This window comes from Oryx dammah, unplaced genomic scaffold, assembly GCF_014754425.2.
Source record: "Oryx dammah isolate SB20612 unplaced genomic scaffold, SCBI_Odam_1.1 HiC_scaffold_1, whole genome shotgun sequence".
In the NCBI taxonomy this organism is placed as follows: domain Eukaryota; kingdom Metazoa; phylum Chordata; class Mammalia; order Artiodactyla; family Bovidae; genus Oryx; species Oryx dammah.
The window spans coordinates 62,266,441-62,292,936 of record NW_024070185.1 but is presented as its reverse complement, the minus strand read 5'-3'; the positions used below and the strand labels follow the sequence as shown (position 1 = coordinate 62,292,936).

The following is a 26,496-nucleotide window of genomic DNA, read 5'->3' as shown; positions in this document are numbered from 1 at the left end:
AGAGCGCTGGGGTCCGGGTCCTGGAGCATGCTCTCAGCCATCCACCCTCTCACAGGTGTATGGACGAGCTCTGCATGGGCAGCAGCTGGGAAGGGTTGAAATAGTGGGGGGTACAGGTACTGGATTTGGAAGCACAGTGTCCTCTTCCAGCCCTCCTAGAGATGCTGTGCCATGCTGTGATAAGTCACTTCAGGCATGTTCAACTCTTTTTGACCGTATGGACTATAGCCCTGCCAGGCTCCTCTGTTCATGGGATTCTCCAGGCAAGGATACTTGAGTGGGTTGCCATGCCCTTCTCCAAAGGATCTTCCTGACCCCACGTGTCCTGCATTGGCAAGCAACCACTTAGCACCACCTGGGTAGCCCCCCCAGAGATACTAGGATTTTATAACTGACTCAAGACTACCTGGGAACACCCAACTGACCTCCCAGTAAACTGAAGAGTGATAGGAATTAGCAATGTTTTCAAGTGAAAGACCATAAATATCTGTGATTATTTTTTTGCTTGGAGAATTTTTTTTTTTTTTGAGACAGTTGAGAGAGAATCTGATGTAAGAATGTGGTTTGGGGACTGTTTCAGCATGTGATCCCATGATTTTGTGACTGGCCACAATAAAGAGCTTTGTGATTTCAGAAGGTGGCTGGAAAGCTAGCCCAGAGGAAGCCCACAGGGTTTTATGGTGGCCTTTCCTGGCTGGTTTAGAGCAACTTAGGGCTGTGGTTACAGGGACTGGTGCTGACAAAATCTGTTTCAACCAGTTAGGACTCTGGGCAGGCTGCAGCCTTCCCACCCCCCATCTCCTCTGTGCTCTGCCATCTGGGGCCTTTAGTTGTGAAAAGTTCCCTAGACCTCTAGCTTCCAGAGGAGGGGGCTGAGGAGAGTGCCAGGGGCTCGGCAAACCCTCCAGCAAATGTACAGATGGTGTCCCTTCATCCCACACACCCTCACATGCGTTACTGCAAGCCCTGATCCTTGTCTTACAATTCATTAATATATGTGATAGCATTTCCCTGGCACCTACTGTGTGCCAGGCTCTGCAGGCCCAGAGCTAGACACACAGATGACTGCCCACAGGAAGTCCACAGTGCAGATGGGAAGATGTCGTTAAATAACTCCCATTCCATGTGTTTTATGCCCTGATGCAGACAGAGACCTACATGAGGGAGTGAGGGCCAAATGCAGAGGGACCAATCAGGGAAAACTTAAAATAGGAGACCCCCTCAGAATGAGCTGTGGTTATTTCTGGAAGTCCTGAAAGATGCCTCCTGTCTACTCACAAGTTCCCTCGCAGCTGCAGTCCTGATGGCATATCCACCTCCCCTTCTCATTCCAGCGGTGGAATGGCTGGAAGAAGGACCTCAGTCTGTCTTCTCTGAAGAAAGGATTCAGCAGAGACCAAGACTGTGAAAAGATAAAAGTGTTTATTAGAAGCCCAGTATGTGTGGAAGAGCACATGGGTGAGCTCAGAGTGTTTCGTGTGCAACAGGGGAGGCTTAGGTTGCTTGTACGGGGCGGGGGCAGTTTTCCTGTTGCCTCTGGTCAGTCATCACGCTTGTGCCCATATTTGGTCTGACTCAGGGTCCTGACCTGGGGGCACGCGCATCTCTCAGCCAAGATGGCTTCCAGCACAAAGGTTTCTGGGAGGTTGGCAGGAAACATTAGGAGCTGGCGCCTCCTCCTCCTTTTGGCCCTCCCCTAGAGTGAGGGCCTCTTCTGCGCATGCGTCAGGCTGGGCCCTCCCCTTGGCCACCAGAATGAAGATGTTGTGTCCACTGTCTTTCACGTGGTCGGGATCCAGTGCTCCTGCTGGTATCTTATCTTGAAGTGTCAGCAGGAGCCCAGGTGCAGCTGCTCAGCCCGGAGCCTAAATTAGTTGCAGCTGCTCCGCCTGGGCCTGTCTGTTGCCTGCCTCACTTCTGCTCTTGCCCCCGCACCCACTTATCCACATCTTCAGTCCACAGAGCTGCCGTGGAGCCACACATCAACGCCCTCCCCAGCACACCCCACACCCCCCTGTCTCCACTGCTCATCTCCACGCTGTGCTTCCAGGAAGCTCCCCCACCCCCAGCCACTGCCAGGGCTGTCGGGAGGCAGGGGAGAAGGGCCTCCTCCCCGTTTCAGAGCCCGAGTCAAGGCCACCAAGTACAGGTGTGTGTTTTGTGCACTGCATAAGGCTGTTGGTGCCAGGAGTGGGCAGGCGCTGAGCTCAGACTATAATCTGCTCTCTGGATCGAGTTCTTCAGCTGGTAGGTCTTACGGAGGTAGGGATCTTTCACAAAGGGTCTCAAGGGGTTCCTGTTGGAAACTCTTCCTCTCAGAGAGAGGGTCAGCTTTCTCTGATTTGCACCAGGGCTCCTAAGATACCCCATTGGCCCTAACTTGAGTCCCAAAGTACCCTTGTTTGTGCCATGAGCCCTGGAGTTGTTCCCCGAGAAAGTCTTGGCTGTTGTTGTCTAGTCACTAAGTAGTATATGACTCTTTTGTGACCTTGTGCACTGTAGCTCGCCGGGCTCCTCTATCCATGGGATCTCCCAGGGAAGAGTACTGGAATGGGTTGCCATTTCCTTCTCCAGGGGATCTTCCCAAACCAGGGATTGAAACCATATCTCCTGCAGGTGGATTCTTTACCACTAAGCCACCGGGGAAGCCCAGAAAGTCTTTGCGGTACTCTAAACCCTGGAAAGATTTTCAGTGCAGATCTTACTTAAAGGACCCCGGGTAAGACAGAGTCTTCTGGAGCATGCTCTTCAGAAGCACCCTGTGTTTGAAAGCACTGCGAATCTCTCCAGCACCCGCACTCTCCCCAGGAAGACAAGGCAGGCCCTGGAGATCCCAGGCTGAACCCTAGCTTTTCAGCTCCAGGCTATAGCACCTCATGGTAATGGAGGTCTGGGGCTTGCTTTTGGATAGTCTGGGTCTCCCTTGTCTGCCTTCTCACTATTGATCATCTGGGGTGGATGGTCAGAATGAAACAAAAGGCCCTTTTTTCTAACCTTTCTGGACAGCAGGCAAACAGTTAACCACGCCGCCTGCCCCCCACCACCCAGCATCCATCCAGCCGAGACAGCTTCCTCCACCCCCAGACATTGGAAGAACAGAACTGTGGGAGGGGCTCTGTGTCTCTTTCCCTGCTAGTCCCCAAAGAGCACTGAAAGCCCTTCACTCTGCCAGGCAGGCCTTCCCAAAATCAATTGAGCGAGCGTCTGAACAGTTGTTTCAGATGTAGATTTTTCTTTCCATCTGGAGATGTGCACTGTTTTGTCCTTCTTCATAGTTGAGACTAATGAGCATTGCCTGCCTAAAGGTCCTCTCCCCCATGGTTGCTATCATGGGTGCAGAGGGGCCAGGAAACTTTATGGCTAAGGAGAGAAAAAGGAAGACTTTAACATCAGAGAATATGTTTGAGACTTTGGGTTGATGAATCAGTAGACTTGTATTAGAAACAGAGGCTTCCCGGGGGACTCGGTGGTAAAGAATCCTCCTGCCAGTGTAGGAGATGCAGGTTTGATCCTTGGATCAGGAGGATCCCCGGGAGTAGGAAATGGCAACCCACTCCAGTATTCTTGCCTGAGAAATCCCATGGACAGAGGAGCCTGGCAGGCTAGTCTGTGCTCAGTTGCTTCAGCTGTGTTCGACTGTTTGTGATCTGATGGACTAGAGCCTGCCAGGCTCCTCTGTCCATGAGATTTTTATTGGCAACTGGAGTGGGTTGCCATGCCCTTCTCCAGGGGTTGGTGTTGCAAAAGAGTCAGACACAACTTAGCAACTAACAACAACAATTAGAAACAGAATCATTATAACCCTGCAGAACCTTCTAGTTTATTTGGCATCATAGAACCACCCAGAAGGAAGATACATGGGATGAAATCAAATAAAACTTCCCCAGTGCAGGAAATGCCCAGTAACACCCTGATACACGGGGTCTTCCAAGGTCTGCTTGAATCCATGGCGTGATGGGGAGCTCACTACCTCACAGATACTTCACTGAGAGGAAGGGACCACTGAGGCCATAAGCTCAGCCTCCTTTGCCATTCAGTGCTCCAGTTCCCTCTGTGGTCTTCCTTTCATGTGCTTGCACATTTTTGGTGATAGAAATCTCATTACCTCCTAAGCAAGCCCGCCTAGCCCGATCACCCCCTCATGCTGGGTCCAGAGATTTAAAGGTGGGCAGTGTAGGCCCTGCACCATATCGCAGGAGAGGTAGGCAGGTAATCAAATGGACATAATCTCAGTGTGACCAGCACAGTAGAGACATGGGTGAGGACAGAAGTCGCAGGGAGGAGGCAGCTGTGACCTCCTTGCAAGACCTGGGAGGGCTTCTCAGGGGGGGTGGCCTGTGAATCTGGGTTTTGGTGGACTCATGAAAATTTGCGAAGGAACTTAGCGGGGATGGCATTCTGAGTGGAGGAAATAGCCAGTGCCAGGCCCCCAGCGTGAGCCGTGTGGTGTGCAGGGACGCTGAAGCAGTGTGGGATTGCTAGGATGCGAAATGCTGTGTGGGGGGTAGCAGGAGGGGTGTGGACGATGGAGGGCACACCCTGCTAAGAATCTGGAGTTTAACCTGTGGGCTCAATGGGACAATAAAGGGTTTAAACTCAAGGAGACTTGCTGAGATTTGCTGTGGAGGATTGTTCCTCCTGGCGGGTGTTTGATGGATGAGCAGCAGGTGAGCCAAGGGGCAGGAGGCCAGCTGGAGGCTCGTGCCGTGTTCCCGTCAGCAGTGATAAGGAATACATGGACAAAAGCCAAGTCTTGATTAAGAACCTCAGTCCTTTACACACCTTCGTTCATCTCATCCACACAACCATGAAGTCGGATACATTAGTTGCCCCCACTTCACAGATGAGCAAACTGAGGCTCAGAGGTTATGTGACGTGCCCAGGTTCACATAGATAGTAAGTGACAAAGCAAGGACTGGAACTTCTGTCAGTCTCACTCCAGAGTCCCCGCTCGTAATGGTTCATCTGGATGACACCACGGGAACAGAGAGGAGGGGTTACTAACAAGAGATGTGGGAGTAAGACTGTCGTCAAAGTCCTGGAAGCAGACGGAGTCCACCTGGGTGCTTCACTAGAGAGGTGCAGTGAAGGGACCACCTACAGAGGTGTGGGTGGGGTTAAGGAAGCTGGTATAGAGGCCATCGCAGGAAGCCCTTACCACTCCTGGGCCTGAAGGGGTAAAGAAGGAGGGTCTTCCTATACCCAGAGAGGCCAGACCACACATGGAACCCAGCTGCAGCCAGAGCTGGCACAGATGCTGTAGCCACAGGGAGTGCACACCCCATCTTCTCTCTCCTGCCCTCTCCAGTCTCCTGATGGTACCCTCCATCAAGATAGAAAGCAGAGAGCAAAGGAGCTGGGAGGTGCTAGGGTGGGGCCCCACCTCTTAGAGCATGGGAAGGGGAAGCAGAAGCACTTGGGGACTGAACAGGAAAGTGTGGGGGAGAGGAGAGGAGAGGGTTCCTGGGGGACTTCCAGGTCCTTATTTCCAGTGACAGGTGGATAAAGGCACCATCCCTGCCTGAATCGGCCAGCAGTTGAGCTACTCAGCAGAAGGGCTGATGGGCTCAGCTCTGGCTCCGGAGTGTGAAGTTTGGTGAACACCTAAGTGTCACCTTGGTCTCTATGATGGTGGCATATGCAGGTCTGGAGCTCAGAAGAGAGGTAGGAGCTGAGAAAGAGCTAAGGGAATTGTCAGCACAAGGAGAATGGTTGACGCCTGAGGGTGGGAATGATAACCCAGGGACTTTTAGGACACTTTTAGGACAAAGCAGATTCAGGACTGAGCCCCAGGGTCTATTTCCATCTTAAAATGATGGTGGCAGAATGGAGAGAGAAATTCTACCTCCTTTTGCAAAGGCCAAGCCCAGGGGTAAGCCTGAGCAGAGGCAGCCCGAGGTGGGTGGCTCTGCTGGTAGGGGTCCCACTCTCCTGCTTTCAGAATATTTCTATTGTTGTTTCATCATTGTCTGAAGAGCTCCAGATTGTCTCCAAAGGGACGTGAATCCCCTGGGATCATATTGTGGAGGAATATATTACAGGCTTTACTTACTTTATATGTAGAAAAAATGAAAGAAATTGAGGGTGACAGTCACTCAGTCCTGACTCTTTGCGATCCTATGGACAGTAGCCCATCAGGCTCCTCTGTCCATGGGATTCTCGAGGCAAGAATACTGGAGTGGGTTGCCATGCCCTTCTCCAGAGGATCTTCCTGACCCAAGGATGAACCCTGGTCTCCTGCATTGCAAACAGATTCTTTACTGTCTGAGCCACTAGGGAGGCTGTGGAAGAATATATTACAGCCTTTACTAAATTTACATGTAGAAAAAATGAAAGAAATTAAGCTTTACTAAAATCTAATGGCAGTGGGTGTGTATGGTGGTCTCAAGCAGGAACTCTCCTGAGGACGGAGTGGTTGGTCAGCTGTGACACCAGCCAGCCCCAGGGCATTGTGTCCAGAGTCCCAGGATGAGCCCCAACTCAGTGATTCTCTAGGAGGATTCAGCATAGAAGTGTACTCACAGCAGCGATTAATTACAGAGACAGAAGGTAAAGCAAAATCAGCAAAGTGAAAAGGCACGTGGAATAAAGTCACGGGGAACCAGGTTCGAGCTTCCCAGAGCCTCTCCCAGTGAAGTCACATAGGATGCCCTTAATTCCCCAGCACTGACTTGGGACAACACATGACATGTATACCAGGGAACTCAGCAGACACTCAGCGCCCACGGTTTTTACTGGGGGCCAGTCACCTAGGCCCCCTCTCCCGAACACTTACCCAAACTCCAAGCTCTCAGGAGAAAGGCAGATTTGTGGCATAAAGCATACTGTTTGCACAAACCATTCAGGCACAGAGTCACTCTCATCACTGGGCAAATGGTGGGACCCTCTCCAAACCCAGGTTCTCAGACACCAGCTTAAGTGAAGCTTGCTAGCAGGTCTTGGGCCCTGTAGGTTCCCTCTTTTCTGCCCAGGATCCTCACCCATTCTTTGCTTTCAGTTTATGGCACCATATTGCAGTTTCCAGATGCCCAGTTAAATGTATATTGTCGAGTTTCAACTAACTTAACTCATTTGTACTATTATGTCTTAATGAGTTTGGCCCTACAGAGTAGACAAGTGGCCTGAAAATAATGACCCCAGAGAAAGCATAAGTCAAAGCAAATATAATAATGCCGAGCATATTGAAGTAATACTTTTACCCAGAGTATGAGGTCTTTGTCTGCCACATTATGAAGAAAAATATTCCATCTCTTACTGTCCTTTTTAAAATGTCCTTGTTCTGTATATATTCATGTTTTAAATGGTTTTTGCTGGTAGAGGAACATGGTCAAAAACACTTGGAGACCACTGGTCTTCACATAACCACTAGCCCTCAAAGTGTGCTGAAGTCAGCCAGGGAAGTGTTCTCAGGCGGGCCAGCTGCTTGCCCAGGTTGCTGTGCTGGCAGCTGCCTCCTGGGCAGGGTGGACCCGGCTGGGGTCAGGAGGCTTTCTGTGGGACAGGCAGCAGGATGTGGAGGAAAAGGGCTGGACTAGGTCAAGGTCTTGAATTCCAGGCTTAGCTCTGGAGCCAGGTTGCATGGTTGAGAGAAATACCTCAATGCCCTGAGTCTCAATTACTTCATCTACAAAGGGGTTTTCTCACTCAACTGATGACTCCAGAAAAAATCACCCTGGTTTTGGTGGTGGTGGTTTTATTCGTTTGTTTTTATCATTATATATTTAGCTTCTGACCTAGCAATCGTTATTGAATGAACAGATGAATGAAATGGTCTGTAAGGTCCTATGTTACTCTAACAGGCTAGGGATGTGAAATCTTGTCATTGAATAAGCTCAGGTCTAAGTTCCCAATAATTGACTCCTTCCCTGTCTCTGTTCTGCTTACTTTTCTTGCATCCTTGTTTTATAATATGGCCATCCTACACCTTCTTAGAGTACTGTGATTCATTCTTGCCTGTCTGAAATTTTCGAAATTTATTAAAAAAAAAAAAAAAAGATTGAGTCCTCACCTGTACCATTATCAGCGTTCACACCTCATGTGTCTGTGTTTCTGACCAGTCGCATAATGCTGTTGTCTTTCCTTAGGGGGTTGGTCTTTCCATCTCCCTAGCCAGTTCCTATTTTTGCAGATAAAATGGAAAGGGGAAACGTTCTGTCTCTAAGAAGCTGGGAAGACATGTTGCTAAAAGGCAGAGTGAAGGGACTGCATGAAGGGAGCGTATCTTGGAACCTTCTGCACAACTGCCTGCAGCCCTGCACTGGATGGGCTGCTGAGGCTGGCGAACCTGCTGGGCTCTGGACATGGAGAGCTGAGCTGTCCACCCTAGCCGTCTCTCTCTTTCCTGATATATCCACCTTCCTTCTGAGTTCAGCCGAGGCAGGTGGGGGCCTTTCAGAGGTTAACTCGGCTCAGCAGAGCTGAGGAAGAGCAGAGGAAAGACCATAGCCTAGAACCAGGGCTCACAGAGCATACAGCCTTTTTGTCCCCATGAGTGGGAGGCCCCAGAAAGTAGTGGCACACAGCCCAGGGTTGGGCCATGTTTAGGGGACCAGGAGATGCGTCTCCTGGGTCTTGGAGGGTGTCCAGGCCAGCCAGTGAGGGTGGACTCAGGAGATGCTGGGGCCTGGCCACGATAGCAGCGCAGGTGGAGAGTGGGCACCCAGGATGCCCCCACGACTTAACAGATGGTTACCGGCCACCCCCGCCTGCAGGAATCAGGCTCTCTGCTCTTATCAGGGCTGATGGTTTCTGGCAGCCACCAGCCTGGGGCCAGGGATCAGGGCACACTTTAGTCCTGGGGATCAGGTGAGAACCAGATAAAGCCTTAGTCCTAAGCAAGGACCCCAGGTCCAAGTGTGGGCTCCGGGACCAAGGCTAGACCCAGGCAGCATCCCTCCTGTCTTTCTCTAAAGGCCTGAAGAGATAGGCCCAAGGTGGGAGTGAGAGGGTTACAGCCCCTCTCCTCTGGCCTTCCACCCCATCACTGAGCAGCCCCTATGACGGCCGGGAGCTGGGCTGGTGCAGCTGCCAGCCAGGTGTCCCCATGGCCTGTTCTGGCCGAGTCCCGCCCTGCCTAGCGGAGCGGCTGGGTCACTAATACCAGAGAAGGGCCATGCAAGCTTGTTGTCCTGCCCCATCTCAGCCCCTATGGCTCAGCGCCCTCCCCTCCCCACTGTCTACACCCCAGGAGCAAGGAGAACTGTAGAAGAGCTTCCTGGGGCCGCCTGGTCTCCTAGAGACTTGGGGGAGGAGGCAGAGAAATCAGCAATTACAGTCACCTCGCAGGCACGCAAAAGGCCGTCAAAGAAGGAAAGGAGGAAGGGACGACCAGAAGGCTGGTCTGTGGCCCCTCAGTGGTCCCGGGGACCCTCTGTGCCTCTCTCAGTGACTGGATTGTGGGCCCATGGAAGGCAGAGTTTGAATCTCACGTGCCTCTGCACCTAGGGCCCTGGGTCTGGTGAGTGGTCGATAGAACTAAATATCTATCAGATTGACATGTGATGGAAGGACTGCTGATGCTCGTGAAACTCCACCATATGTAAAGTAGAGCATCTGCCCCCACCATCCGGAGTCCCACTCTTGGGACACTCTCATAAAAGACAAGGTCCGTCCACCTGGGAGATGTTGACCCTCTGTTTTCTTATGGCCTCTAGGTCAGGACCTGGATTCTCACCGTGGGCTACACCACCGCCTTCGGGGCAATGTTTGCAAAGACATGGAGAGTCCACGCCATCTTCAAAAATGTGAAAATGAAGAAGAAGGTAATGGCTCCTTCTGTCACAGAGTATTTGCAGTGTTCACCCAGTATTTATTCTTAGAAGACTTCTTAGGCGCCTGCTGTACAGCCAGGCACTGGGCTGCCTGCTGGGGATTCAAGCTAAACAAAACCCTCCCCCACTTCCCAACCCAAACCCCCAACACCTTCAGCCTCCTGGGGGAGATCAGACGCTTTATAAATTGTTTATAAGATGGGGTAATAAGGGCTGGTTGGGTGCGTATGGGGATGCTGGGGTACAGCACTCAGGGAGGGGTCAGTGTAGTAAGTGACAGCTATGCCAAGACCTGACGGCTGAGAGGGAGGCAGAGGCTGAGGGGTTACCCATCTCCCAGAGGGAACAATGTGCAGGGCGGCCTGGGCGAGGGAGGGGAGAGTTCAGCTGCTGAGCGGTCCATGGGGACGGGGTACAAGAGGAGGCTGCAGGGGAAGGCAGGAGCCACAGTTAGGAATTTGAGCCTGTGGGCAGTGAGAAGCCCTTGAAAGAGGAGAGCAAAGCAGGGAAGGGGCCTGATGCAGTGCTGCCGTTTTCAGAGAGGTCCTTAGAGGACAGGAGCCCTGCCTTTGTGGGGAAGGAAAGCGTTTGCCACCCGTGTCGTTGGCTGTAAACACCGTGTTGATCAAGCTCAACCCTTAGGATGCATTCAGAGAGCTTTCCCCACACTGGTCTTTTTTAACTCCTCCGACAGCTGGCACTTATTTTCCCTTACTCCTAGAGAAAAATTCAGGCAAGTCTCCTGACTTAGAAGGTTGTAACAACGAATACATGGGGTCCATCATAACATTCCAAACCCCAAACTGCATTCAGAGGCAGCTCCTCTCCCTCCCCCAGCTTGTCCTGAGCAGTTGGTCACCTGCCCTGGGAGAGGAGCGGCTGTGGATGAGCTGCCTCTCTGTCTTGCCAGGCTGAGTTTCTCCCCCACCATCCCATCTCCAAGGTTTCCGAACCCTCCAGCGTTGGGCCTTCAAGTGGTGGAAGGGGCAGGGAAGACCTCACTTGCCAGGAGCGGCATTGACCTTGCTGCTCCAGAGGATGAGCGGGCCCTTTAGGCGCTCATGGGCTTCCCTCATGGCTCAGCTGGTAAAGAATCCGCCTGCAACGGGGGAGACCTGGGTTCGGTCCCTGGATTGGGAAGATCCTCTGGAGAAGGGAAAGGCTATCCACTCCAGGATTCTGGCCTGGAGAATTCTGTATAGTCCATGGGGTCGCAAAGAGTCGGACACGACTGAGAGCCTTTCACCTTAGGCTCTCATGGAGTCCTTCTGTGGGATTTTCAAAGCCCCCACTACTGGGACTTACTCTCCTGAAGTGCCCCCAACATGGGGGAAGTACTCCTCTGCGTGGCCACTTGCAGCTCCTTCCCCAGGCACATGGCAGTGCCCCTCTCCTGGGCTCACCCTCCAGCTTGCCTTGGGCACAGCCCTCCCTCTCCTGGAGCCCACACTGCCACTCAGGAGGCACTTACACATCCTTCACTCCTACACGCTCAGGGGTGGAGACTGATCCGGCTGTAGCCGCTTCCCCTCTTCTGCTCCACGCTGGAGCAGCTGACCCGTCATCCTCCCAGGGGTTTCTCAGGCAGGAGTCAGGCTCACCAGGTCCCCAGGCTGCAGGGAGCCTAGCATTCAAGCCATCTGAGTGTTCTCCTTAAGCCGCCCTCTTGACCTGAGGTCATAGAGGAAGCATGTCCCCCATCCTCTCACCTGGAGATGAGGTGAGATAACATCATGACGCCACTTTTCCAAAAGTCCTCTTCTTGATTCATCTCCCCTCTATCCCCCATGTCCCCCCTCACACACTTTTTAAATCCCTGATGTGTGTAAAACCCATTCACAGACATGTCCTTCGAAGATCCTGCACTGTGACCTCACCCTACTCTGGATCATGGTGCCTCTTTTCCAGTTCTTCATCCCAAACTTGCATTTGCCATCCTATTACCTGGGTCATGAGCCCTCGCGCCCATGCAGACAGCAGCGAGCCCAAGGTGGTGGGGCCAGCAGGCACAGCGGGAGAGCAGGCTTCCACTCCCCGCTTCACCGCTGACCTGCCGTGGGTCCTTTTGGCAAACTTCTTCGTCTCTTCCCTGCTGGGATGAAGGGCTTCCCTGCTGGCTCAGCTGGTAGAGAGGCTGCCTGCAATGCCGGAGGGCCGGGTTTGATCCCTGGGTCAGGAAGATCCCCTGGAGAAGGAAGTGGCAACCCACTCCAGTATTCTTGCCTGGAGAATCCCATGGACGGAGGAGCCTGGTGGGCTGCACCCCATGGGGTTGCAAAGAGTCGGACACGACGGAGCGACTGACACAGATGCACTCCATGTCTCAGGGCCTCTGCTTCCTTGTCTGTGGAATGGGGGTGCACTGAAATGGTATTGTCTCCTGAGCTGTGATTCTGTCTCTGCCCAGTGGTACCTCTCAGGTGTCAGCCCCACCACCTGCCTCCTCACCACCAGGGCTATTCTAGGAACTGCTCTCCAGATGGGGGAGCGGAGCTGTAGCCTCATTCTCTGTTCCCGGCCCCCCTTACCGGACCATCTTGGGAGAACTACAGGCTGCGTATGGAGGGAGAAAAGAGCTCAGCTTTGCCTGTGCTCACCTGGAAGGCCTTGCTCTCACTGGGCCTCAGGAGCATTTGTGACACGCCCTTCTGTCTGTAAGATGAGCCTGGCCACCTGGTCCTCCTCAGAGCTGACAATCAGAGCACATTAGAATCAAATGGGAGCTTTTGAAAACTACAAGAAGTAACCCAGCCCACACCTCCTGGGCTGGAGCTGGCCAGTAGGAGTTACTAGACTTCCCCCAATTTGTACTAATATACAGCCTGGGTTTCTGTCTAGACCAAGGTTACCCAGAGTATAAGTTGTACAGCAGCGTCATTGGCATCACCTGGGAGCTTGTTGGAAATGCAGTTTCTTGGGCCCCACCCCAGCCCTAAGAGCCAGGTTTCTGCAGCCTGGGAATGTGTTTCCACCTGCCCTCTCAGCGAAGCTGATGCCAGCCAAAGTTTGACAGGTGCAGGTGACTTCTGGGGCCCCTCCCGCTCTGTGGGTCTGTCATTTATGAAAAGCCCATCGAGGTTTTGAAGAATCAGTACTGGTTCCTTTCTGTCAATATGTGATTCATGCATGTCATTATTGGTGATAAAGAACTAGCCTTTGTTTCCCAATACTTATGTGATCACTAAGCAAGAGCACTCAGATTGTCTGGCAACAATTGGTAGAGCATGCCAGGGAAGACTTCAGGAGTTGAGTTGTCTGAAAACTCCACGGAAGCTGGAGTTGTGTTGTGGCCACAGCCTGCTATGCTGCCTGGGACAAGGGGACTTGCTGCACCCCCCAGGGGTTGGGCAAGGTGAGAGGCAGGCAGGTGTCCAGGGAGGGGGTCTGTCTGAGACACTGTCGAAGGCTTTGAGTACAAGATTCAGTCATCAGTTTAGTCTGTTGAGAAAATGATTTAAGCCAGATGAACACACCTTTCCAATGTGAGACATTTTTTGCTCCAGGCTTTCTAGTTATTCCAGTAACAGCCTTGTGGCACTAAAGCTGAGTATCATTTGTCAGCCAAATTAGAGGAGGTTAAGAGTATAGAAAAGAAATATTTACCTTTCATAGATCAAAATCTCAAGTCAGGAACCAGATCGCTTTGAAATGGTTGTGGCAGTCACAGGGCAAAACTAGGATTGAATTTTCCATGATTCTAACCTTTTATGGAGCCATAAGGTCAGTTTTTATTGTCATTGTTTGTATTTTCTTGGGTTTTTTTTTTAAGTTCAGACTTTTAAAAAGTGAGCCCCTTAACTTTTTTTTACTGACATATACAAGATTTAACTAAATTTGTAAATGCGGTCTAACACTTTTTTTCAGTCTTTTTATCCTTTTCTTCTCTGGCTCCTACTTCATCTGTCTTCCCTCTACCCACCGTGTCATGCCTTCCCCAACACACACAAATACAAACTTTACCCCATATGGCTACATTTTTAAAGACATTAAGCGAAACAAAGCCTGCTATAGGAAGTATTGACATGTGGTGACTTAGTGCTTCTAAATTTTTATAGTATGTAACCTTTTTTTTTTTTCCCTAAAGATCAATCGTAAAATCTTGAATTGAGAAGCCTCACTACCACCATCTTTATTCTGCCTCTTATTCTTACTACGACCAAGTTGAAACATTGAGACTAAAGCAGTAACTCAGAGATGAGATCTTCTGTTTTGTAGCCAGATGTTTTTTGGAAGACAAAGAAAGTTTACTACATATATAACTTGATACTGTTGTAAATAATACCATCAGGCTCAGAATTTCATCCAGGCTCAGCTTCAAGAAAATGCCAGGATGAGTATCTGTCATCTGAGTGATGGCAGGAAGGCAGGGCCACTGGTTGTACAACCCAGGGGCACCATCCACACTCTATTCCTTCGGGAATGGCATCCCTGGAAGTAGGCAATGAGCTGAGCCTAGTGGAAGACCAGTCTGAATCAAGTCAAAATATCTGAAGTCTTTTGAAGAAATAAAGAAATGCCATTTTTTCAAAAGAATGTGTCAGCCAACTTTTCCTGTAAAAAGTCAGATAGTAAATATGTTCGGCTTTGCAGGCCATACAGTCTCTGTCACAGCCACTTAACTCTGCTGTTGTAAAACCAAAGCAGCCAGAGACAAATACATAAATGCGTGGATGTGACTGTGTTCCAATAAAACCATTTACAAACAGTGGGCCAAACTCATAGTCTGCTGATCTGTGCCCTGAAAAACCATGGGGAGTAACATTTAATAATAATAGCTGACATCTACTGATCAGGAACTGTAAACCAGACTATGCTGCTGCTGCTAAGTCACTTCAGTCGTGTCCGATTCTGTGCGACCCCATAGACAGCCCACCAGGCTCCCCCGTCCCTAGGATTCTCCAGGCAAGACCAATGGAGTGGTTGCCATTTCCTTCTCCAGTGGGTGAAAGTGAAGTCGACCAGACTATGGTAATCTATCAATTTGTGTGGTCATCATCCCCTGTTGTGTAGATGAGGAAACTGGCTCAGACGGATTAGGAAATTTACCAAGGACACACAGCTAGTTAGTAACACTTGAACTCAGATCTGACTCCAGAACTTGATATTTAATTGTTCCTGGGTGCCTTCACTCCCGATCTCTCATTCAGTGAGGATGGAGCACTAGTAACCTAGCCTCAGAGAGAGGACGGAGCTTCATGGCATCAATGTGCACAGACATAATGGGGGAGAGTTTGTGCAGCTTTTGAAGAGAAAGCTGAACCATAAGGAAGTCAGGGAAGCTGGGTGAGCAAGTAGGGAGCCCCCTTCCAGCCTGCCCTAAGTTCCTCAGGCATTTCTTCCTTCTGCCCTGATTTCTCAAGGCTAACAGGGTGTGACCTGGTTCCCCTGAGGGCAAGGGTCAAGCCAGGTTTCTAAAGCTATCAGGGGTTCCCTGAATGTTTCTGTAAAATCTCAGATGATGGGACCTGGTCAGTGCCCCGCCCCCAGGTCAAGTGATTTTGGTGGATTTGATCCCTCTGGCCTTAACTCAGTAATACTCTCTTGTTCTTTTCACAGTTTAGCCACAGAGGCCTCTTGAGTTTTTATTTCTCCTTTAAGGATGGCTTTAATCATTAAAAGCCAGACCTGGTGATATTTCTTACGCTTCTACTTCAGTTTTGTTGTCTATTTTTCTGTAGTCTTTTCCAGAACTACTTCATCACATTAGCTTTTATTTGGCATTGGGGCAGGGGGAGGGGAGGGGGGCGAGGACACGTAAACACCCACTGAGTGAAATACAGGTTCGCTTTGCCCCTGACAGCATTTGTCCCCAGGCCAGTCCCCATCAAATGGACATAACGTGGGGTGGGAATTTCACAATGTAATAAAGATATCCCCAGCTGCAAAGTGGGACAGGAGTTATATTTCTTCTTTATATATTCCTTCATCTCAATTCAATCCATCAAACTTTTAAAGTACCAACTGCATGCCAGGCCCTGTTAGGTGCTGAAGGTAAACAAATAAATAAAACAGGCTTCCCTTCTGTCTGGGGTTCCCCAGTCTACTGAGGAGGGTAGACTGTATACAACTTAATACAGCACTTGGTCCCTGTAGCATCTGGGAGATGCTATAAATGTTTGAGGGTCTGCTCTCTGGAGAGAGGAGGAGCTTGCAGGCTTTAACTCTTAGTAGCTCTATTCCACTGAGCAAGTTACTTAGCCCCCAGTGTTAGCCTCAGTTTCTTCAGCTGAAAAAATGGGAATAATAACAGTATCTGCCTTCATATAAGACGATATATATAAAACAATCAACCTCGAGGCAGGCACAGTGTTCACTAAATGGTAGCATTTGTATTTATGCTCCTTCTTGTAGTTACTATTACTAGTCATAATAATACATATTGAACTTAATGCTGTAGGAGTAATGAGTTCTGCTGTGGGAGTTAGGGAGGCTTCATGGAGGAGGTGACAGGGCATCTGAGTCTCTAAGGATTTTAGCACTCTGTCACATAGAACAGAGTGTTTTAGACAAAAGAACCAGCACCCATGAAGGCCTAGGGGGGAAAATCACAGCAGAGCCAGAGCCTGGGAGTCATCAAACTTAACTCAGTATATGTGTGTATCTGGGGTGTAGATAAGCCAAGCTCACGAAAGGCCTTGAATGCCAAGCAAGGGAGCTTGTCTGGATTTACCCCATGGGTGATGGGGAGCCCGGGGGAATTTTCAGGTGGAGCCATTCACTCACCCACCTGACCCAGCCCCTTGGCTGCTGTTTGGGAAGCCCTCTTACGTCCCTTCTGCCCCGGCCCTCTCTGCAGATCATCAAGGACCAGAAACTGCTTGTGATCGTCGGGGGCATGCTGCTGATTGACCTGTGCATCCTGATCTGCTGGCAGGCTGTAGACCCCCTGAGAAGGACGGTGGAGAGGTACAGCATGGAGGTAAGCGCCCGGCACCAGCCAGAGGGAGGCAGTATGTCTCCCTGGCTGCCCCAGGTGTGCTTCTTGAGAAGAAATCAAGGTGGTTACGAGGAACTCATCATAGCTCTGTGTGGACCCACGATCCCTATCAGGAACATCTCCTTATTTCTGTTCCTTTCCCTTGAGATCTGTATTATTACTCAGGAAAGCCAAAGATAAGGTCGTCACTCCTGGGAAAAGATGGTGAGTTTGCCTAGATGTATTACTATATGCAGAATTAAGGAGAAAGTTTGGTTCATTTAAACCAGTGTATTCTTTACACATTGTAGAAGCCCCCATTTATATGATGCTTCAGTCAAGAAATTACATTGCTTTTTTAATCTCTCCTTTAAAGTGAGTTCCCTCAGGACTGCTGTTAGGGAATGAACACTCTGATAGCTCCTTCTAGTTACTAGAGAATCTTCAAAGTGATGTCTTGTCAAAAAGGAGAACCTTACATAAAAGTACCGTTAAATATATATTTTAGTAGTCTTGCATTTGGCCTTGCTCTTAACTCACATTGGCCTTCCTAGGATGCTCCAGTTAGGCAGGTTCACAATTAAGGAAGTTGTAGTGATGACTTTCTCTTAGAAGAGTTAAAGATGCCTTTGTTGGAAAGAGCCAGCTTGAAGGTAGTGGCTTTACTATCTGATTTCTCTATAGGTTAGCAGATTCTATTGAGAAAACTGGAGTTTTCTCTAGTGTTCTCACTGCATTATTAGGGAAATCTTTTTGTGGGATTTAGTGTGAATTTTAAAACTAAACTGGAAACAGTCATTTTTATGCATTGAGGACATAGGTGTTTATCCTTCTGGACAAGGTTTTCTAGCAAGTAAGTTGCCCAGCCTCATTTGTCTGGAGACAGGCAGAGGGTTCGCTGAGCCTAGTTAAGAAGTTATATAGTCGGAGCAGTGGCAGAGAATGCCATTTCCTGACAACATGGATTTAGGGGAAGGATTTAGGGCTGTGTGCCTTCATCTCACTGCCTTAAGTGTCCATCCTGGGAGGAAGCAGGACTCCAGACAGGCAGAGCCAGACTCGGCAGAGGACAGACCTGTGCTGGCTGTGCTTGTGGGCCAAGGGGGCAGGAACTCAGCTAAGGTCCCTCAGGCAGACAGGCTGTGGCTAGAAGGGAGATGATGTCTGGTCATCACTTGTCTGCACAATTGACAAAGGAGTGGCCCTGCCCCCAACTCCATCCCACTGGAATTCACCACCCACCACCAGGATTTGGAAATCCAGACAGGTTGTGAACAGGGAAGAGCTGTTATTGGCTAACTGGGCCCCCTGGCTAGGGAGATGATAATCATAAGCAATAATGCTAATAAGAGTAATGATAGTGATGATGCTAGTAGCTAGAGGTGTGTGTTAATTTCACTGACTTGTCACAGTAACTCTGTGGAATAGGTGCTATCCTGAATTCCCATTTTAATGATGAGGAAACAGAAACCCAGAGAGATTATATAAGGCACCTAAGGTGGCTCAGACAGTAAAAGAATCTGCCTGCAATGCGGGAGACCCGGTGTCTATCTCTGGGTCGGGAAGATCCCCTAGAAAAGAAAATGGCAACCCACTCCAGTATTATTGCCTGGAGAAGTCCATGGACAGAGGAGCCTGGCAGGCTACAGTTCACGGGGTTGCACAGAGTCGGACAGGACTGAGAGACTAACACACGAAGGTCACCTTGCAGTTTGGTGGCAACACCACCAACTATTGCCTTACCCACTTCCCCATCCTGGCTTTCAATGTACAACAGTGCTTTGCAGTTTTCAGGTGTTGTCATAGACTGTTGACTGGTCTGTGAAGTGGGTTGGGCAAAGAAGTGTTTTCACATTCTGCAGATAAAGCCTAAAATTAGGTAACAGAAATAGCAAGGCAGAGCCCGTGGGAAGACCTGGAGCTGGGGCAGGTGGGCAGAGAACAGACCTTGATGGCTTGGTGTTGAGCCCAGCGGCAGCCGGCAAGGCAGGGTGCTGCCTCCTTCACTCAGGGTTAAGGTGGGGGCTGAGATGCAACAGGGTCCCCAGGATCTGGCTGTGGCGGGAGAGGCTGCAGGGTTAGAGTCAGCCTGAATAAGCCGACTCCAGAAATAAATCCAGGAAACCTGTCCCCTTGGACCATTTACAGGAGATGGATCTTCGCAGGCCATCAGTGTAAGTGACAGCTTACCATCACTCACACCACCTTCCCTCCTTGTTTTCTGTGGCAAGCACTGCTCTCCATGGCTCTGTGCCTAGAGGATGAGCCCATTCCAGACCTTCCAGGGAATGGCTCTCAAATGGAGGAGCTGCCAGGTGCCACGGAAGTGCTTCTCTGTGTGGAAGAGCCTGGGAAGGAGGGGTCCTGCCGGTGGCCTCTAGCCTTCTGAAGGGGGTCTGGCCACATCCCTGGATCAAGGCCCCGGTACCCTGTCTCTGTGTTTCTCTTTAAGTATCTGCTGAGATTTCTCTCCAAAGCTTTCCTGGCTTGATCCTCTTTGCTCCTCTAATTTTAGGGTTGCCCTGTCATTCTGTTGCCATGGCAGCAGAACCTTTGATCTGTCGACCCACAGTCCTGTCGGTTTATTGTCATTTTCCCACCAAACATCACCAAGCTGTCGGTTGATTTCCCTCAGACCCTCTTCTGACAGACTCAGCTGGATGACTGAACAGTGTGCCCAGGGACTGAGGGTCCTAAATTCTCCTCGAGGGGCTGTTTTCTCCAGAACCCCCAGGGAGAGAGAAAGTTTATGCTTGGGGGTGAGGTGATGAAAGACCTTTGTGGTCTGTTCTCTCCTGTCCTCAGACCACACTGGCCCCGGATGCCTTTGGTCTCCCTGGATGCTCTGAACACCTCAGGAGTCCAACTGCAGGCTTGCTCTGTGTTGCACTTTCAAGCCTTTGTCTGTGCTATCCCCTTCTTCCAGAACCTTTTCTGACAAGTAAATGAACTTCAGTTTCAGGCCCCTGTATTAGCCGATGTGTTCCTGAGCTCCACCAGATTTAAGCCCCTGCTCCTCCCCACTCCTGTCCCCAGCATCTAGGTGTTCCTCTCGGGACACTCAGCATGTCTGGTTCACCCCTGCTGTGTGCAGCTCTGCCCTGCCCACCCCTGCGGGGCTGCCCACATCTGCAGGACAGGGCTTTGTAGATCACCCTCCTGAACTGAGACCTCACCTCCCTGGAAGACAGGGGTGAACACCGTAGTGTGACCTTGAGCTCGTGGGGCCATGACTAGTGAGGGCAGACAGTACCCATGCAGATAAGCACAGTCACTTCAGACTACATAGATTCTGGTAGCAGCTGGAAGCAAATAAGCAGGGTAACAGGCTCGAGAATAACAGAAGAGTTCTGGAATGACTTGTGGAAGAGGTTCTCTCAGTGCAAGTATCGGGGAAATGAAACTGATTCTAGAATCCTACTGGGGGCTTCCCAGCTCCACCTTTATTCATTTGTATGTAACAAATATTTGTACAATACTTGTCATGTGCTAGGTATTATTCTAAATACATGATTTTTAACAGTTTTTAAAAGTTTTTATACTTATTAGGTTTATAGAAAAATTTAATGGAAAGTATAAAGAGTTCCACATATGTCCTCCCCCAAACGTCATAGTTTCCCCCACTATTAACATCCTGCCTTATGTGGTGTATTTGTTACAATTGATGAACCAATACTGATACATTATTATTCGCTAGAGTCCATAGTTAACATAGAATTCCCTCTTCATGTTGTATATTCTATGTCCTGTACTTAGTCGCTCAGTCATGTCTGACTCTTTGTGACCCCGTGGACTGAGGCCGCCAGGCTCCTCTGTCCACAGAATTCTCCAGGCAAGAACACTGGAGTGGGTTGCCATGCCCACCTCCAGGGGATCGTCCCAACCCAGGGATCGAACCCAGGTCTCCCACATTGCAGGTGGATTCTTTACCATCTGAGCCACCAGGGAAGCCCAAGAATGCTGGAGTGGGTAGCCTCTCCCTTCTCCAGGGGAACTTCCTGACCCAGGAATCAAAACAGGGTTTCCTGCAATTGCAGGTGGATTTTTTACCAGCTGAGCTACCAGGGAAGCCCCGTATATTCTGTAGGCTTTGCCAAATGCATAAAGTTGTGTATCCACCAGTACAGTGTTACACAGAACAGTATCACCATCTGAAATACCCTCTATGCTTTGCCAGCCCCTGGCAACCACTGACCTTTCACTGTCTGCATGACTTTGCCTTCTCCAGAATGTCATATAGTTGAAATCACACATGATGTAACATTTTTAAACTGGCTTCTTTCACTTAACAACATGCATTTAAGATTCCTCCATGTCTTTTCATGATTTGATAGCTCATTTCTTCTTATCACTGAGTAGTAGTCTGTTGTATGGATATACCAGTTTATTTGCCCACTGAAGGACATCTTGGTTGCATCCAAGTTTGGAATAAAGCTGCCATAAGTATTTTTGTGTAGAGTTTTATATGGACATAAGTTTTCAACTAATTTGGGTAAACACCTAGAAGCAAGATTGCTAGATCATATTCTATGTTTAGTTTTGCCAAACTATCAGTGACTTTTGCATTGACATCAGCAATGAGTGGGAGTGTCTGTTGCTCTATCCTTGCCAGCATTTGGTGTTGTCAGTATTCGGGGTTTTCGCCATTGTAATATGTGTGGTGGCACCACATTGTTGTTTTAATGTACAATTCCCTAATGACACATGATGTGGAACATCTTCTCATATGCTTATTTGCCACTTGTATTTTTTCTTTGGTGAGGTATATGTTTAGATCTCTTACGCACTTTTTAATTAGAGTTTTAAGAATTCTTTGTATATTTTAGTTTTTGTTTGTTGTTATTGTTTTTTGGCCATGTCTCACAGCTTGCAGGATCTTAGTTCCCCAACCAGGGATTGAACCCTGGGTTGTAGCAGTGAAACCACTAAGTCCTAATAAGTCGAATAAGTTGAACAGTATCAGTTCTCTGACTTTTACTCTTCAGTATATTGTTAGCTATTCTGGGTCTTTGTGTTTCTGGGTAAATTTTAAAATTAGTTTGTTAACATCCACAAAGTAACTTGCTGGGATTTTGTTTGGGATTGTGTTGACTTTATTGATCAAGTTGGATAAAAACTGATATCTTGACAATATTGTGTCTCTGCTCATGCACATGGAATAGCTTTTTATTTTGATCTACGTTGATTTCTTTTGTCAGAATTTTATAGATTTCCTCATAAATTTATACATATTCTGTTAGATTTATACCTAAGTATTTTACTTTGTTTTCAGTGCTAATATAAATGGTGTATTTTTAAATTTCAAATCAATTGCTTATTGTATAGGAAAGCAACTGACTTTTGCATCTTACCAAGTCTTTTGAGTCATACACCCTTGCTATAATTGCTTGTTAGTCCCTGGAGTGTTTTTGTTGATTCTTTACGAATTTCTACATAATCATGTCATTAACAAAAGGGACAATTTTGTTTTTTCCTTCCCAATCCGTATACCTTCTGTTTCTTTCTTGTCTTATTTCTGTGTCACCTAGCATTCCCAGTACAATGTTGAACAGGAATGTAAAAAAAGACAGCCTTGCCTGCTTTCTGATCTTAGAGGGAAAGCACCTAGCTTCTCAACATTAAACTTGATGTTAGTTTATCATTTTCTCTAAATGGTTTAAAAATATATACTGTATGGTTCTGCTGTCCAAAGTTGAGGGTGCCTGGGGAGCTGACAGGAAGGACAAATGATGGCACAGGTGGAGCCTGGGTCATTAGGGACCTTGTTTGCTAAGCAGAGGAGTTTAAAATCCAAAATTAAAGACATTTAGTCAGGGAGTGACATGATCAGATTTCCTGGCTGCAGGATAAGAACAGATGAAGGGGTGAGGCCAAAGGGCCGAAATGGTTCAGAGACAGTTTTTGTAGTAATCCAGGCAGGAGCTGATGGAGATCTAAAGCGGGGCAGTTGCAGTGGGAACAGAGAGAAGTGGGTAGATTTGAGGGACATTACAGAAGCAGATGTGACAGGGTTTGGTGATTGATCAGCTCTAAGGGGGAAGGACAGGGAGGCAGCAAGGGCAGTGCCCAGACTTCTGACTGGGTGATGGACACTGGACCTCATCACGGAGGTCAGGTGCAGAATGAGGAGCAGTTTCTGGAGGGAACGCGAGGGGTTCCTTTCTGGGCAGAGGCCCTCAGAAGACGATGCAGGGTCCTAGAGCACAGGGAGCAGTTCTTCCAGTAGGTAGGGATTTGGGAGAGGGGTGGTCAACACACTGAGCGTGGGAGATGTGAGGCTGAGTGAGTGTGGGCACCCAGGGAATGGGCCCAGTCGGAGTGAAGACGCCCGGACTGGAGCCCAAGGAGTCACTAAGCAATGATGGAAACAGGAGGAAGTCAGGCAAGGGGACTCTGACCCGGTGATCAGTAAGGAAGGGGGTAGCCAGGAGAGAGAGCTCCCCAGAGGTGGGGGCAACGGGGAGAAAGCTGTCCCTGCATGGGAGGTGTTTGAAGAAGGAAGGAGAGGTCTCCAGAGAGAAAGGCTTCCAACCAAGACAAGGACTAACATGTTCCCTCCACCTTGATGACGTGTCCCAGTCATCTGTGCTCCTGCATGGCGCCTCACCCCTTGCATCCTCTGCTTTATGGAGTCTGATGGGAAGACTGGCTGTTTCTGCATTTCAGATGTAGCAGGTGTGGACAAATCTGCCAAATATGTTTAAGAAGATTTTTAAAATATAATTTGTATTCTTGGAAAAAAGGGGGAAACTCTCCTTTTTTGTCTACCTACTCTACTAGTGGTGATGGTGAGTAGGTGTTGGACATATGGGTGTGGTGTTCAGGGAGAATGTGAGCTAGAGAGGGGAACTTGGATGCAGTCAACCTATAGATGACACAAAGCCTTAGGTGAGAGCACTGGGGCCGGGGCGGGGGTTCGTAGATGGGGACAAGAAGGGGACCAAGGACAGACCCTCAGTTACCCCAGTGCTGGGAGATCTGGGAAGTAGGAGGTAAACAGTGAAGGAGACCTAGAAGGAGAAACCATAGAGACAGGAAGAAAATCAGATGAGTCTGGTGTCTAGGAAACCAAATGAAGAAAATGTTTCAAGAAGGAAGTTTTGATGAAGCGTGTCAAACGCTGCTTTTAGATCAAGTAAGATGAAAACCAAGAACTGACACTGTGTATGTGTGTGCATACACACACACCCATGTGGAATTTTTTTTCTTTTAAGGAAAATAATTTGAGATCATTTCCCCCATGGTGAAAGCAGTGTGTAAGGATGGTGTGAAGACAGCCTGTGAATCTAGATGGAAGGGTTGTCTGCTTTCTTCCAAGCCTTCCTTCTCTACCAGGCCACTGCCTATGCCTCCACCTGGCTGTTCTGAGGGGTTCTGAAAGGGAGAGGAGATGACCTCTAAAGGCCGACAGCACTAGAGACCACCAGCGCTGAAGCCCCAGCAGCCCCTCAGGCAGCGTCCCCAGGCTGCCTTGTGTTCCCTGAGCTCCTCTCATCTGCTTCCCAGACAGGTGGCAGCAGAGATGGAATCACATGCAGATGGTCACCCACGGGAGCCACGTGTGTGACGTTCACTCATAGAAATGGCCCCAGGGTGGCAGCACGGGCTGCCAGGCAGTCTACCCCAGGAACCACCTGGGCTCTGGGCTCTGTGGCTTTCTGGCCATCCGGACAATAACTGAGTAAAGGGCACTCTGGGCCAGAGGAGTGTTTCAAACTTCCCTCCAAATTCTGTGCTTTGGCCATGCTTTCTGGAGGCAGCAGATGGGGGCTTTGGAAGTCATGGGCTGCACTTGGCGCTAAAACTGGTGTCTTATTCCAGTTACGTTTCTATGGAAACAGATATTGGAAGAGGCAAATACATAAGAGTTTTAAATAATTTTAACTCTTATCTTCTGCCTCCCTCTATAGTTGCACCAAAAAAAAAAAAATCCAATCCTAAAGCAGACACTTTCAGAAACATCTGGTATCTTCATAAAGCTTGTCCAAGCTCCATCTCACACTGTTCATTTTGAAATAAGAAATATGAGATGGCCAGGGTGAGGGGTGTGCAGGGTGCACCCTGCTCTGTGGGCTGCCCCTGGGCATCCTGGTGGCCCAAGGCTTCAATGCCAAGGTCACATTCTAGCCAGTGGGTCATCGCTGCCAGCCCTGAACAGCAGGACAGGTCTCTCATCGCAATCATCCGTGGGTTCTGGATGGCCCTGCTCAGGCCCCACCCGAGGCAAACCTCATCCCAGCCAGGGTCCTGGGACTCAGCTGGACCTTGGGTGGGTCCACTCACTGAGAGCACCCCAGCACCCTAACCCCTTCCAGGAGAGGGGCTACACCATCTGACGTCCTGACCCTGTCATTCTGCTGTTTAAATCCTACCCCCACCATCGACTGGAGGGTGAGCTCACTCCTTAGCAGCTCAGGAGGCCTTCAATGATCTGGCCTCATTTCTGCCCCCTGCCCCACCTCATCTCTCAGCCCCCTCCCTCAGCCCCTGTGCTCAGCTCCCCTTAATATTGGCACTTCTCCAAAATTATTACTCTCTCCCTCCATGCCCATGTACCTGCTGTCCTCTGCCCAGGACACCCTCCTTCCCACCCCAATATGCCATCTCCGTGCTAAAAATTCCTACTTGACCTTCAAGAGGCGGTCAGAAGCATCTTTTCCAGGAGCCTTTGGAACAGCAGGCTGCCCTGGATGCACTGTCTGGGCCCCTGCCTCACCCTGCTGGCCCCTCATCTGGTCACAGCACTGGTAATTATCTGTCTGTGCACCTGGCCCCTCCTAGTCTGTGACCTCCTCAGAGGCCAAGGCCATCTGCGTGTCCCCAGCACCCACTGGCAGGGCCTAGCTCACAGCAAGTACTCGGTAAATATTTACTGAATAAATTGTTCCCTCCACCTGGAACTCTCTCCCTGTGCCTCCATATGTCCGAATTCACCCCATCTGTCTGGGCCCATTAAGCTGACTTCTCCAAGAAATGTCTTTGCCGAGTTGCAATTTAATTTAATATTACACTCTCACCTTTTATCAAGGGCCCACTTATGAAGCTAAAGCTGCCAATTGAAGAATGATTCAGCATTTTCTATAAGACTGTTGTTCACTGTGTGACTTAATGCCCCAGAGATAAAGATCCACAGGATAGATCCTCACGAAAGTGCCAGGAAATGGGCTGTGCTCACCCCCGACCCCACCCCCACCCCGCCCAGGCATGAACTTGCAACTGCCTTCCTTTGATCAAGCAATCCCTACTGAATAAGCCACTCTGTTTTCTGTTTAACCTTGGCTGCCAGAGAGTTGGAGCCAAATTCCACACTCAGCCGTCATAACCATCGTTTCTCGAGTTCCTGAAGGATTATCTCACCTTCTGAGCGTTTGTCTTTATTTTTAACTGTCCTGTTGTGTTTGGGCTTTTATTGTGTGCTACCTCAGGTCCTTTGGGAGAGGAGACAAGGTGTAAGTTCCAGATTAAGTTATTAACTGAGAACACTAGGCAAGATTTAACTGGGATGATAGCAGACAGACTTCGTAAGGATGCCTACAGACATTCTGGCAGGAATCCCGGCTCAGCTCCAGCTGCCGTCGGCACTGTGGGCCCCGGCTATGGACAGGCCACTCTGCCTGAAACCCACAGCTGGGTTTCTGGAACGTTTCTCCTCCGAAGGCATCTTGGGTCCATGGGAGACTGCAGTTTGTTGCAGCTTCCTTATTGGCTTCCCTAGTGTCTTCAGGAGGTACCTGGGCTGCTGAGGCCCCTCAGGACACCAAGCTAAAGATGCAGAACCCATTGCACCAGGGGAACCACATCCTCTGGTCT

At 49.5% G+C, this 26,496-nt stretch overlaps 1 protein-coding gene and 1 long non-coding RNA gene across 2 annotated transcripts in view; one reads left to right on the top strand and one right to left on the bottom strand.

The window, feature by feature from the left end:
• The window catches only part of GABBR2 (gamma-aminobutyric acid type B receptor subunit 2), a 371,768-nt gene that overhangs the window by 300,542 nt on the left and 44,730 nt on the right, over positions 1-26,496 (top strand). Inside the window, exons 12-13 of the mRNA XM_040238757.1 lie at positions 9,654-9,761; positions 16,567-16,689. Coding sequence (XP_040094691.1) covers positions 9,654-9,761; positions 16,567-16,689 — 231 coding nt within the window. The remainder of the gene's footprint in view (positions 1-9,653; positions 9,762-16,566; positions 16,690-26,496) is intronic.
• LOC120862706 overlaps positions 514-26,496 on the bottom strand; it is a 58,725-nt gene continuing 32,742 nt past the window's right edge. The window contains exon 3 of the long non-coding RNA XR_005720827.1: positions 514-1,402. This is a non-coding gene — a long non-coding RNA (uncharacterized LOC120862706). The remainder of the gene's footprint in view (positions 1,403-26,496) is intronic.